We start from the raw sequence: 15,039 nt of genomic DNA, 5'->3' as shown, positions 1-15,039 counted from the left end.
CAATCACCAAAGCTGGGAAGAACAACATAAATCTTTGTAGTATTTAGAAGAAAAGGTAAACCAGTCAAATCACTTTTTAGGAAAGAAAAGTTTGTGCACCATTTTTACCCTGAATTTGCAGAGTATGGGCTTAAAAATAAGACTTGTAACATAGCATATTTCATAGTAACATGATTAAAGATTGCCTATAAAGTTGTCTGTGTTTGAGTAGCTTTGTTAATACCTTTATGTAAAGGCCTCAGCCTCTCTCCAAAAGCATAGCTTACAGTTGATATTCTGACCCAGGGCTATCACTGTTAGATTCAGGGAGATGTTGCACAATTTCTTATTATGCACCAGTAAGATTCTGAGATTGTTGGGTTGTTTTGAAACTTAATGGATGTCACTTTTCATGGTGGAAAAGATTTTCATTTTTCTTCAAGTTTTTCCACGTAATTTGTAGACAAACTGCAGAATAAATTTTTTAGCAAAAGTTTCCTATTATCAGCTGTTCTAACTTGTAAGTTTAGAGAGACAGCATAAGTCAGACAGCTATATACACACACTCACGGATGTGTGCACACACCACACGCACATATACACCCAAACTCGCACATCCACACATACTCCCACATGCACTGTCAAATAGCTTTTTCTTAAATAAAAACCAAACCAATTGAATTTTAAAAGCTTTTCTTGTATACATACAGGTGATGGGTAATCAAAGCCTTTGTTATATTGTGGGAAATATAAGCATTGTAACTAATCACATCTATGCTAGTTATGTATCGATATGAAGCATAAGGATTTTTTGAGCAAAAAATTCTGCCATCCCCATTCTCCATTGCCTACTTGCCCAAGGTACACTGTTTCTCTCTTCTTCCTCTTTCCCCCCCACCCCCCCCCCCCGCATTGTTAAATTCCCAACTAATTGGTTGCCAACCTGAATTCTTATCACCATATGGCTAACCCCAAGCACTACTCAATCCAAAGTGATCACTAACTCCCCAAATACTCTTCTCCCCATAACTACTTGCAACTTTTTGAATTACTCCAGCTGCCTTAACTGTTTCCACATCCCCTCCTGAATATATACAAATCCAGCACCCCTCCCCCAACCTGCAGATCCTCATTTCCTGTGAGCAATGCCATGAGATCAATGAGAAATATAAAAATGGTACTTCTAGAGTGCATATTCTGCCTCACAAATGTTGCACTTAACTTTGTATCACACTTCAAAGAAAAGCATAAACAAAGTAACTCCCAGGAACACAAGTTACTAAAGCTGGTATACTAACCCACAACAAGACCCCATTTGTGCCACCTAAATGTCAGACATTGACTATCTTTAACAGGACCAGGCACAACTGCTTCCCCATAATTTTCTATGGCACCACCATCACTGACTCCTCTACCAATGTCCTGGGGATCACAATTGACGAGAAGCTTAACAGACCCAGCTACATCAACACTGTGGTTACAAGTACAGGGCAGAGGCAGGGTACTCTGATGTGGACAGGTACAACAAATAATTAAAAAGGCTAATGGAGTGTTGGCCTTTCTCACACGAGGGCTGGAATACAGAGTGGTGGAAGTTTTGTTACAGCTGTACAGAGCTCTGGTTAGACCCCATCTGGAGTACTGCATTCATTTCTGGGCACTGGACCTCAGGAAGGATATATTGGCCTTGGAGGGGGTGCAATGCAATTTCACCAGAATGATACTGGGGCAAAAATGGTTGCATAGATGAATGTTGTACTCCCTTGAATATAGAAAATTAAGGGGTGATCTAATTGAGGTGTTTTAAGATGATCAAAGGAATTGATAGGGCAGAGAGAAAAACTATTTCCTCTGGTGGGAGTGTCCAGAACAAGGGGACATAATAAAATTAGAGCTAGGCTGTTCAGGGATAATGTCAGAAAGCACTTCACACAAAGTGTAGTGGAAATCTGGAACATTCTTCCCCCAAAATGCTATTGAGACTGGGTCAATTGAAAATTTCAAAACTGAGATTGATAGATTTTTGTTAGGCAAGGGTATCAAGGGTTACAAAACCAAGGTGGGTGTATGGAGTTAAGATACAGATCAGCCATGATCTAATTGAATGGCTGAATAGCCCACTCCTATTATGAGTGGCTTATCTTCTGACCCTGGAAACTATCTCCACACCTACAAGGCTCAAGTCAGGAGTGTGATGAAATATTTACTGACTGCTTGCCTGGCTCGGTGCAGCTGCAACAACACTTAAGAAGCTCAATGACATTCAGGACAAAGCAATCCGCTTAATTGGTGCCCCTGCTATTGAGCTCTGTATCCACCCTTCGTACACTGCAGCTGCAATATGCATTATCTACCGTTGGAACAACACCACCTGCACGTTCCCCTCCAAGTCTCACACCATCCCCACTTGGAAATATATCGCAGTTCCTTCATCGTTGCTGGGTCAAAATCCTGGAACTCCCTTCCTAACAGCACTGTGGGAGAACCTTCACCACACGGACTGCAGCGGTTCAAGAAAGCGGCTCACCACCACATTCTCAAGGGCAATTAGGGATGGTCAATAAATGCTGGCCTCACCAGCGACGCCCACGAACGAGTTTTAAAAAAATAAAACTTGCGAAGCTTACTTCGACAGCACCTTCTAGCCTGTAACCTTTACCACTGAGGAGCATAAGCAACAATATCATGACAATGCCATCACATCGAAGTTCCCCTCCAAGTCATACACCATCTTGACTTGTACATATACTACTACTACTAATTCATTCGAGTCAAAATCCTGGAAGTCTTCATCTAACACCATTTGGAGAAAGTCATCACAAGAACTGCAATGGTTCAAGGGGAAAGCACACCACAACCTTCACGGGGCAACAAGGGGGTGGCCAATAAATGTGGATGTTTTCCATATCCTGAAAATACATTTTTAAAAAATGTCTAGTGTCGTAATTGATACCTGTGTGAGCTTGCCTTATGTTTAGTTAATAGCAGACTTTTAATTGACCTGCATATAATGCAAGTGTTTAACGGCAATTGGATTGTGTCATCTTAGAGTATACACCTACACTTTAATGGCATAACATTCCTGACCTTGTAAAACAGCACATCCTTTGACTTGCCATGAGTAGCATCATTGTAGATTTGCCATTATAAAAAAAGTGTGGTGTCCATTGTGCTTTCCTGTTGGTCATACTTCAAGTGTTGCACTCAAGTTTGTGTCACACCTAAGAATGTTAAAGAAACAAAGGGAGAAACTGCAGGAACAGAATGCCTGTAGCCTCTCAAATGATTTAATCAATCGCACTTAAAAAGAAAAACAAAGTAACTCAGGGTCCTGACCTGCAGTCTGAAGAGCAATTAAACTCAATGAACTCAACCTTATGTGTTAAACACAATCAGATTTGGTGAACTTAAACAAATCCAGTTTTACCTTGGCAGCAGAATAATACATCGTGCATTACATGACATAGTGCGCCTGTCCTGAAAAGCATATGATCCAGCTTTCTGTGAGTAATGGCATTGGAGACCCATGTCATGCTTTGCCATACATTCAAAGCTATCTCTTAGAAAAGAGAGACAGTCATTGACAAGTGTTACAAATTTCAGTCCTGTTTAGATATTCTCTCGGATACAGGGGTTCTGGTTATTCCTGTAAGTAGTCTGAACATTTTGTGTGCTGCAAAGGGCCCATACTACCTGATATCTAATTATACAATCGCCTAATTCAGGGGTTGTAACAGAACTCCCTTGTGATCTTTTTAAAGGGACAGACCAAGTTAACAGTTCAATATCACAGCTATGTTTCAAACTCCAGACTGCCCATGAGCAACTCAACTGAAGATCTGGTCTTAAGTAACTTTTATTGGCCACGGTCACGTTTCGTGCAAAGTTTTCTCCAGTCAAATTTTTCCCCAAGAAAAATTTCTTCGCTCAGAGGGTTGTGTATGTTTGGAATTCTTTACATCAGAGCGCTGTGGATGCTCAGTCATTGAGTATATTCAAGACTGAGATTGATAGATTTTTGGACACTAAGGGAATCAAGGGGTATGGGGATAGGGCGGGAAAGTGGAGTTGAGGTCGAAGATCAGCCATGATCTGAATGAATGGCAGTGCAGGCCTCCTATTTCTTTTTGCTCCTAGTTCTTACATGTTTTGGTCCTCAAAATCTCCAAGGGAAAATACTCTGCTTCATGTTTTTGTTCAACAGATTGAGAGCTTGCTTTGTGAGGGTTTTCCACATTTGAAACTGCTACCACTCTGTACAACACCTGTATTTTAAAAATTTTCCTTCCTTTCCTGAAGGCATAGACTCCACGCACATAAGGATTTAGCCAGCCTATTATCAAGTGGCCGTTCTTCACATGTGAACCTAGCTATTAATTCATGGGTAAAATCGCTATCTAGCCTGATTTTGTTCTCACCCGACATACACATGAGCACTTCATTGGCGGATAGCGATCAGTAGATGAAACCCTAATAGACTTTAATAAAAAAAATCCCTCTTCCTAATCCACGGGAATACCACCATTTTTAGTGCCCCTACAATTGTTCTGGCTGACAACAGCAAATTTGGCATATGGGACCTGGGACCTCCCTTGTCAATAAATCTGAGGTACTAAACAGCTGAATTATTGGGGAAGCCCCATATGTCTAAGATATCTGATTTGGAATAATTTTGATTTTAGTTGAAGTCTTTATCAGGAACAAAGAACTTCACAATTTTAGAAAAAATGTGATCTGTTTATATTTCTATTTTCCATCTTTGGATACGTTATGGAAATCATTCAGATCTAACAAAGTTTACAATATTGTTGGGCTTGTCTAATTGTACTTATTTTCCTTTTGAATTTTCATGCACAAGTGTTTCATATTTGCAGTTCTGCTTTATTATAAAAGAGGTTGTTCATAAAATGGGAATTTTTCTATTTCTGAAAGATACAGTGAAGGCAAAGGTCACTTGTCTTAAATGTTTAAACTGTTGTAAAGTGAAATTAGAATAAAGGAAGATCTGTGTGTTGACATACTTTAAATTTTTTGTATAGACAAAACGGCTTTGCTTTTTGGCTGAGGGAAGATATGAGGAAGAGCTTCTCTCCTTCACCGAGTAACAGCAACTCATTAACTACTAACAAAATTTTTGGAGTTCCTCTTAATGAGCTACAGCAACAAGGACATCATCCAGGGAATGGAGTTCCATTTATAGTAAAGCACATTGTGGAGTATCTGGAGGAATATGGTAGGTAAAGTTTTATCAATATAAATGTATTTAAAACTATACAAGGAAACTTGTTTTTCCATTTTTGGCATAGTAACTTTAAATGGTTTCAGTGCAGTGAAATGGACAGATAGTTTTTGGAAATATCCTTAGTTTGAGAAATTTGACAATTTTTCAGTGTTCTAATTTTTAACTAGTCTTTTGTACAATATTTGAAACAGAAAAGGTAAATTCACAGCATATTGGGAAAATTGATTTATCTATTTTCTTTGGCTGTCATTTATTTTTCATTACATACAGCGCATTGAAGGTGGCAGCAATTTAAAGTTGGAATATTGTCCTTTTCAACAATTTACATTCCAATTTGTATGTTAAAATGAAGGTGCCTACTTAAGGCAAATTCAAGCCAGTCTAATTTGCTTAAAGCAGTAGTACCTAAAAGAAAAGCTCTTAAAATCATTAAAGAAATTGTAAGTTTATTAATGTTAATTTGCTTTTTTTTACACACTTCACTGACCTACACCACTACACTATTTAAATCTGCAATTCTGTTTGGAATTATAAACATATGTGGCATTTGGTGAATGAAGTGCAAAACAAATGCAATATATATAGTATTATCAGCAATACACTGAAGCATTTAGTTTAACTTGATGACATTGAGATTTTTTTTAAATAAAAGGGTAAATCTAGGCCTATACTTTGGGAAAAGGATCCGACAACTTTTCGTGTTACTGCTATTAGAATAATGTTTTCTCTTTTTTTAAAAAAAAAGACAAAATTGCAGTGATTTGATTTTGTGAAATACTGTGAATTAGTTTATAATATGGCATTTTGCACATTAAACTTGCTTTGTAACTTCGACACATGTAAAATATGCAAATTTTGAAAGGTATGGTGTATATATATATATATATATATATATATATATATTAAATAACTGGTTGCCAATTTCTCCATGAGCAATCAAGTTGCTAAATACTATAAAAATACAACTTTTAATATTAAACTGATACCTGCCTAAGGTGACTATTGTATTAACTTTTGGTTTAATAGCAACCAAAGGTATAGTGCAAAATGAATATGAGCGACCCTATGTTTAGTGTGTTCCCATTGGAGATCTCAGGGTTACAAAGAATTGATAGCAATGTGCTATAGCAAACATGTACATCAGATTGCATTGTTAGACTGCTGGCTGCTGCATCACTGCAAAAGCCTTTGTTCTAGGTGGTTTTAAAATTGGAAATGCAATGAACCACTGACACTTTCCCTACTAGGTTATAAATGGTGTATTGTGTAATGACAACAGGTTCATGAGTTATAAAGATATTGCCACCCATTAGGTATCAGTATTTAGTTCATGAACCCCATGTCAAACCCATTTGTGACTGTGACACTTGTACAAATTGCATAACATGGTACCCATGTGATGTTGGGAACAAATTATGTTAAACCATCTATCAACGTTGGTGGGATATTTTTTAATTAAGCTGACTTCTTGTGGGAGAGGAAATCCATGAAGTTGAAACCAAAACATAATCAAATCTAATCAGGCAAATTGAAGGGAAACAATATTTCTCAGGCCACTTAATCATAGACATTAAGGAGGAATGTATTTACAGTTACTAGTGTCTCTCAGTTGACCCTGGTTCATATCTTCCACACTTCAAAATTACTGGATAGAGACAGACTTTTTTCTTTTTTTTTATGCTTCTCACTCCAAAATGGTGACTGATGCTGGAGCTTGGTTCACTTGATTCTAGCAAATCTCCAGTATCTTACCCAAGTGGCCATGTTTTCTTGAAGTTCTCGATAGTAAATGTTGGCAGGCTTTTCACACAGGTGACTTTGCAAACAAGCTGCATTTGAATATTCACACTTTCTGGCAAGGCATGACCGAATAACAGTTGGAAGTAGGAATCCTGGCTCTTTGTCTTCTTTATATTGGGAGCCCTGAGACCAACTTTAGTTCTCCTTGACTGCCCTGAGATAAACTCTGAGCACACCTGAGATCAAACCTAGGACTGCCTGTTCTGGGTGGTCCAGTATCATGCTCCCTGAACCAACTGAAAAGTTTGGAAAAGACATTTTGTGTAGAACTCCCTCATCTACAATGAAATGGAGATGGTACATTCTGGGGATGCCTTGAAGTAAAACTTGAGGATTTCAGTCTGGGGGAATTGTGTGCAATTGCTATAAGTCAGGATGCCTCTAACACTTTTGAAACCTAAATCACAGAAAAACTGAGACACCAGTAAATGTAAGAGTTATGATTCTGTAGTGATGCATTTCTCATTTATAGTATTGTACAGTATATTCACTTCATTTGTAATTCCAATTTTTTTTTAAGAGGTACTTACTAAAAATTATGGAGATGCAGCTTTAAATTTGAGGATTGTCATTAACTGGGTGGGGAATGGAAAAATGGCAAAACAAAATATAGTTTTGAATATTTGGGGCAAAAAACACTGTTACGGATTTGTATGTTGTCCTAATACAAAATCATCCCATCTTTAAATTGGAACTTGAGGTGATCGATCAGTACAGTTTGTGTTGGGGGATCTCACTTCAAACACCATCTCGTCAATCATGATGAGTGATCCCAAAATAAAAACTGAATGTGTTGTGCAATTAATTGTTTGCAAAAAGAAACAACAGTTATGAAATTCCTTAGAGAATCTGCCTTTAAGATTCATATTTGATTTCAATCATTTATAGCAATAATATTGAAATTAATATGATTCATCAACTATCTAAGTATAAATGACATTTATGAAATTGAACATTTGGCAACAAGACCTTTAGTTGTCACTTCATAAAAGTAGTATGTAATTATTATAGTATTAAGCTGGTGTGCTAAAAAGAGCAATTAAAATTTTTTTTTATCTGAACCCCATAATAATCCATATCAAAATTAGATCAAATCCGCTTTGAAATCAACTTTTTGTTTGGCAAAATTGATTTCTTTAGCTCCGTTGTGTCTGCAATTTCACAAAACTTTTTTTTAAAATAATAAATTGGGAGGTCTGGAACAGGAAGGACTTTTCAAAGTAAATGGAAGCGCAGAGATGGTGGAATGGCTTCGACAGAAGTATGACAGTGGCGAAGAGGTGGACTTGGTTAAAGAAGCAGATGTATCTTCAGCTGTGAGCCTCCTTCGACTGTTCCTACAGGAACTTCCAGAAGCTGTCATCCCTGCTAGCCTGCACTCTCACTTAATGCAGCTCTATCAGGGTAATTTTATTGCTTACTCCTTACTGTTGTATAAACTTTTGAAAGCCTCTGGTATTAAAAACATTTAGTGGTCCTGTACCTTTCTCTAATTCAGGAAGAGTAATTTATAAGAAATGAGAGCATCAGGGAAATGCTTAAATTATAGCATCATTTTTATTTTTACTGAATCTTTTTGCTTGTCAAGGTGAAGCATGTCTAGGAAATGAACTGATTTCTGCCGTGGATATCCAGTGTTTGTATCGAGCACTCATGTTAGGTATAGCACGGCCACATGCAAAATAAAAACATCAGTTCTGCCCCAACAATGTCCATTAGTCCCAACTTTAGAAGAGCAACCCCTGTTGCATCAGTTTCACTTGGATTTCCACGCAAGGATCTTTATTGTTTATGTGAGTAATACTCCAATTTAGAGGAGAATCATGCTCAAACTCAAGATGAAATACACCGTACACTTGTAACATGTTTGAGGCCATTCAAGGGAGTGAATAAAGGTTGCTTTTAAATTAAAATTTGGTACCACATTGCTTTGTAGAACTACAAATTATAAATGTTTTTCATTTGTTTAATCATGTAGAAATAGGAATTGCTGTCATCCATGGGGAAAGTTAAATTGACACCATTTCATGATCACTTTAGACAGATGAAACTGGAGGTCACAAAAAGAATCTGGGGCTTTATAGAGAATGTCCTCGGGGTTTCAGGAAAGGAGTACCTGCCTAACAAAGTATAAATCTGGCTCATAGCTGTGGATTAGATGTCAAAAGTCCTTCGGGGCTTGCATGCCTCTTCCGGTGCTTGTCACAGTGTTGCTAAACCTCAGGATTCAGCACTTGCTTTGGTCCTTCTTGACAGTGACTGACTGGTTAGAAGCTCTATGTGGATGGACAATATTATCACTGCTTTGATGGTCATTGGCACTACCTAATGAAACTGCCTTCAGCTCAGAACAGATGTGAAATTCCCATCTCAGTTAATATTGACTGAACCGTGACATGGTATTTTAGCTTGTAAAACGTTCCACAAAAACAACTCTTGGTGCAAGAGCAAATCATTGATTGACTGAGGGATCTCCTCTCTGCTCCCCTCATCTGCCCTCTCCCCTCAACCGGACAATCTTTCTGAAAGATTCCTTCAGTAGTGTGTTGTTGTAAACCACTTGCAATATTTGGGCTTTGTGCAGATGGGCACAATAGCATGCCTCCTGCCTAGGTGATAACACAATTGGGACCAACTTGGCTGAAAATAGTGTGGTCTAGACAATTGCGAATGACTCAAAATATCCATAGAGGATAATGAGAAGATGGCAAGGGGGTAGAAGTATGCCTTTAATGAGTAATATGAAGAAAATGTACCCTTCCTCAGCATTCCTTCATTCTAAAGTTTAGTTACTTTTAGGTGAGCAGAACTCCTGCATAGCTGCTATTCCCCCCTTCCCCCCCCCCCCCCCCCCCCCAAAAAAAAAAGTGGTATTTCAAATCCCAGAGAAGCCTGACATCACAGGGATTGTAATTTTGAATTGACTGAATTATTTACTGTTCAACATTCCAGTACCCACTCTAATGTGGTTGACTAGCCAAATGACGATGGAGATTCTTGGACAGTTTGTGATCACTTCTAGACAGGCTATGTAAAATTTCCAATGTAAGCAAGACTCGTCAGTTGGCTTTACAGGTACAAGATAAATGTTGAAAATGTTTAGTGCGGAGGGAAGTGCAGTTTCCTCAGTTAAAACGCTGGATAACCTGGAGGAGGCAGGAAAAAAGCAATTTTATTTTCAAGGTACTGTACTGATGAGAAGAGCAATGTTGCTACTTTCTGAAGAACCATTAAGTTGAGAAAACTTGAGGTTCTGTGGAGGATTCCAGTTTGTGCAAGACCAAAGATTTCTGATCCTCCTTGTATTAAGGGAGAAGTTAAAAATGGTAATGTAACTGCAGTTGGAGTCCAGATGGACCGCTAGGATGCGCATTTCCACAAACAATTTAAGATTCCCACAGGAAATAATTGAGAAGGGATTCATTGTTGGTTCAAAAAACTGCTATTTGACTTGCACTATGGCTTTAGTGTTCAATAAATACCTTTCAAGTAGCTGTGCCATTTTTGAGACAACAGCAGCATGTGCAAACATGCTTGTATCTTGACAATGAGAACTTATTTCCCAAGACTTCAAACTAGTATCCATCCTAAAGTCTTCTGGGAATCTAAATTTTATTGTAAATTGAGACGAGTCCCATTATTGTAGGAGTTTAGTTTTAAACTACTGTATATACTCATGTGTAACATGAATATTTCCAGTTACTGTTTGAGGGTTGAAAATCACTGTGGTAGATATTATTGTAACTCACTCTGGAGGAGCACATTCTCCTGTCCTGGACCATGCTGCAACGGTTTCCTGCTCGATTTTCTCTGGCTACTGTTCTCCTACTCCCTGATTGTGTTGGTGCAAAGTGATGACATGAGGTGGAGCCGTCTTGTATACGAGTTACTTTTTGGGGAACTGTTTAAGGTATGGATGTATATTTTCAAAAGAGTGTTCAGAACGAGAATATTCCGTCCTTCAAAATGGAAAGCAAAATTTCAGCTTTATTTTTTGGTAAATCTTGGTACTATGGCAGCAAACATGTTTGTAGTATTTAATGCAGCGCTCTCCTTAATTCCATCACCACTCAACTAACTTGTACAATTGTCGCATGTCCTGCAAGGTGAATTCAAGGAGTTAGGAGATAAATTAAAAAGCAGGACCTCAAAGGTAGTGATCTCAGGATTACTACCAGTGCCACGTGCTAGTGACTATAGGAACAGGAGAATAGACAGGATAAATGCATGGCTGCAGGGATGGTGTAGGAGGGAGGGATTTAGATTCCTGGGACATTGGGACCAGTTCTGGGGAAGGTGGGACCTGTACAAGGGAGACGGGTTACACCCGAGCAGGACCGGGACTAATGTCCTCGCTGGGGTGTTTGCTAGTGCTGTTGGGGAAGGTTTAAACTAGAGTGGCAGGGGGACCTTAGCGGGGAGTCAGAAGGGAGTAAAGTTGAGAGCCGCAAGAGAGGGGAAGACCCAGGGGAAATTTACAATACAAATAGTACAAACAGTTGTTCAAGAACAAGTAAAAGGGAAAAGCGTAGAGCAGCAGAGAGAAAGTGTACTTTGGACACTACAGATAAAGTGAAAACTAGAAGGCGTAAGGCGATTAACCCAGCATCAGAGCTGAAGGTCAGGCTAGGGTGTGTGGCCCAACTAAGAGTTCTATATACAAATGCACGGAGTATAAGGAATAAATTAAATGAACTACAGGTTCAAATTCAAATTGGAGGGTATGACATGATAGCTATTCCTGAGACATGGCTGCAGGATGGTCAGGATTGGGAACTAAATATACCGGGTTATAAAGTCTACAGGAGAGATAGGGAAAATGGAAGAGGGGGAGGAGTAGCCTTAGTGATTAGAGATGAAATCACTTCAATGATAAAGGAGGATATAACGAGAAGTAAGCAGCCAACAGAGACCTTATGGGTTGAATTGAGAAATAGGAAAGGATCTAAGACGGTAGTGGGAGTTGTATATAGAACCCCTGGCAGCAGCTCTGAAGTGCTAGATTGTATAAATGCAGAGATTAGACAAGCGTGTAAGAAAGGCATAGTGGTCTTAATGGGGGACTTTAACCTTCACATAGATTGGGGAAAGCAGACTAGCAACTGTCAGAAAGGTAGTGAATTTCTTGAGTGTGTCCGGGATAGTTTTCTACAGCAGTATGTCCTAGAGGCAACAAGGGGGCAAGCCATACTTGATTAAGCAATGAGTAATGAACCAGATTTAATTAACAGCTTAACTGTGCGTGAACATCTATCCAATAGCCATCATAACATGATCGAGTTCAATGTAGTGTTTGAAAGGGAAAAAAGTGAGTCAGCTGCTAAGATTCTAGACTTGGGTAAGGCCGACTTCATTGGGATGAGACAGAGACTGTCCACAGTAAACTGGGCAAATCTGTTAATGGGTAAAACGACTGATGATCAGTGGGAAATGTTTAAAGAAACATTTAACGTGATACAGAACCGGTTTATACCCCTGAGGGGCAAGAACTCTACTTGCCAAAAAAAAACAGGCATGGACAACTAAAGAAGTAAGGGACAGTATAAGACGTAAGGAAAGGGCATACAAAAAGGCAAAAAATGGCACAGATCCTGGCGAATGGGAAAGATACAAAGGGTCACAAAACAGATAGTAAGAGCTACAAAAAGAGAGTATGAAAAGAAACTTGCAAGGGATATCAAAACCAATACAAAGAACTTTTATAGTTATATTAGGAAAAAGAGGGTGGTCAGGAGCAGCGTTGGCCCCTTAAAAACTGAAAGTGGGGATATTGTCATTGACAATGGGGAAATGGCGGACATGTTGAATAATTACTTTGTGTCAGTATTTACAGTAGAAAAAGAGGATAGCATGCCGGAAATCCCAAGAAAACTAATATTGAATCGGGGACAAGGACTCGATAAAATTAACATAAGTAAAGCAACAGTAATGAAAATAATAGCACTAAAGAGTGACCAATCCCCAGGACCAGATGGTTTCCATCCCAGGGTTTTAAAGGAAGTAGGTGAGCAGATTGCAGATGCCCTAACTCTAATCTTTCAAAGTTCTCTAGATTCACGAACTGTCCCTCTAGATTGGAAAATTGCACATGTCACTCTGCTTTTTAAGAAAGGAGAGAGAGGGAAACCAGGGAATTATAGACCAGTTAGCTTAACATCTGTTGTGGGGAAAATGCTGGAGTCTATAATTAAGGATCGGGTGACTGAACACCTCGAGAATTTTCAGTTAATCAGAGAGAGCCAGCATGGATTTGTGAAAGGTAGGTCGTGCCTGACAAACCTGATTGAATTTTTTGAAGAGGTGACTAAAGTAGTGGACAGGGGAATGTCAATGGATGTTATTTATATGGACTTCCAGAAGGCATTTGAAAAGGTCCCACATAAGAGACTGTTAGCTAAGATAGCAGCCCATGGAATCGAGGGAAAAGTACCGACTTGGTTAGGAAATTGGCCGAGCGAAAGGCGACAGAGAATAGGGATAATGGGTAAGTATTCACATTGGTAGGATGTGACTATTGGAGTCCCGCAGGGATCTGTCTTGGGGCCTCAAATTATTCACAATATTTATTAACGACTTAGATGAAGGCATAGAAAGTCTCATATCTAAGTTTGCCGATGACACAAAGATTGGTGGCATTGTAAGCAGTGTAGATGAAAACATAAAATTACAAAGTGATGTTGATAGATTAGGTGAATGGGCAAAACTGTGGCAAATGGAATTCAATGTAGACAAATGTGAGGTCATCCACTTTGGATCAAAAAAGCATAGAACAGGGTACTTTCTAAATGGTAAAAAGTTAAAAACAGTGGATGTCCAAAGGGACTTAGGGGTTCAGGTACATAGATCATTGAAGTGTCATGAACAGGTGCAGAAAATAATCAATAAGGCTAATGAAATGCTGGCCTTTATATCTAGAGGACTGGAGTACAAGGGGGCAGAAGTTATGCTGCAGCTATACAAAACCCTGGTTAGACCGCACCTGGAGTACTGTGAGCAGTTGTGGGCACCGCACCTTCGGAAGGACATATTGGCCTTGGAGGGAGTGCAGCGTAGGTTTACTAGAATGATACCCGGACTTCAAGGGTTAAGTTACGAGGAGAGATTACACAAATTGGGTTTGTATTCTCTAGAGTTTCGTAGGTTAAGGGGTGATCTGATCGAAGTTTATAAGATATTAAGGGGAACGGATAGGGTGGATAGAGAGAAACTATTTCCGCTGGTTGGGGATTCTAGGAGTAGGGGGCAGTGTCTAAAAATTGGAGCTAGACCTTTCAGGAGTGAGATTAGAAAACATTTCTACACACAAAGGGTTGTAGAAGTTTGGAACTCTCTTCCGCAAACGGCAATTGATACTAGCTCAATTGTTAAATTTAATTGTGAGATAGATAGCTTTTTGGCAACCAAAGGTATTAAGGGATATGGGCCAAAGGCAGGTATATGGAGCTAGATCACAGATCAGCCATGATCTTATCAAATGACGGAGCAGGCACGAGGGGCTGAATGGCCTACTCCTGTTCCTATGTTCCTATGGCCTGAGAGATTGAGGTTAAGATGATCCAGGGATTTGGCTGAGGTTCTGAAATATTTCTCGCAAAAGACATATGTTCTGCAAATTCCAGCTGCAGTTTGCACGTATTTCCCACTCTGGTGACTGGTACAATGGGACAAAGGAATGTGAACCCAATTACAAAGTTCTGATGTGCAAATAGGCATGAGCTGTGAGCAGTTTGATTAGCCCAACTCTTCAGGGAACATCTGTGCAATAACACTTTAGAGGTCTGGAAGGATAACGTTATATGATGCATAGAAACAAACAAACAAAGAAGCTTCTCTACCTGTACATTATGGCATTGATGTTGAAACCTTTTTGCTCAACACCTTACAGAACATCATAGCAGATGCCTTTGAAGGGACAAGGTCTAGCTTCGTGAGGGTTTCTTTCCACCATAAATCAGCTCAGATCATTTTTAACAGATGGCACTTTCCAGAGACTAAATTTGAGGTGACCTTCTAAAACA

At 39.2% G+C, this 15,039-nt stretch overlaps 1 protein-coding gene across 7 annotated transcripts in view; it reads left to right on the top strand.

The window, feature by feature from the left end:
- fam13b (family with sequence similarity 13 member B) overlaps positions 1–15,039 on the top strand; it is a 149,419-nt gene that overhangs the window by 13,385 nt on the left and 120,995 nt on the right. For 4 of the 7 annotated variants that reach the window (XM_067996268.1, XM_067996267.1, XM_067996266.1 and 1 more), the window contains exons 3-4: positions 5,019–5,212; positions 8,216–8,425. In XM_067996268.1, coding sequence (XP_067852369.1) covers positions 5,053–5,212; positions 8,216–8,425 — 370 coding nt within the window. In that variant the 5' untranslated portion in view covers positions 5,019–5,052. Of the gene's footprint in view, positions 1–5,018; positions 5,213–8,215; positions 8,426–15,039 lie in introns of those variants that run through there. The other 3 variants (XM_067996271.1, XM_067996270.1, XM_067996269.1) reach the window with 2 other exon arrangements.

This window comes from Heptranchias perlo, chromosome 14, assembly GCF_035084215.1.
Source record: "Heptranchias perlo isolate sHepPer1 chromosome 14, sHepPer1.hap1, whole genome shotgun sequence".
NCBI classification, from domain to species: Eukaryota; Metazoa; Chordata; class Chondrichthyes; order Hexanchiformes; family Hexanchidae; genus Heptranchias; species Heptranchias perlo.
Note: the sequence above shows the minus strand (reverse complement) of the source record. Positions and strands in the feature narration are given on the sequence as shown.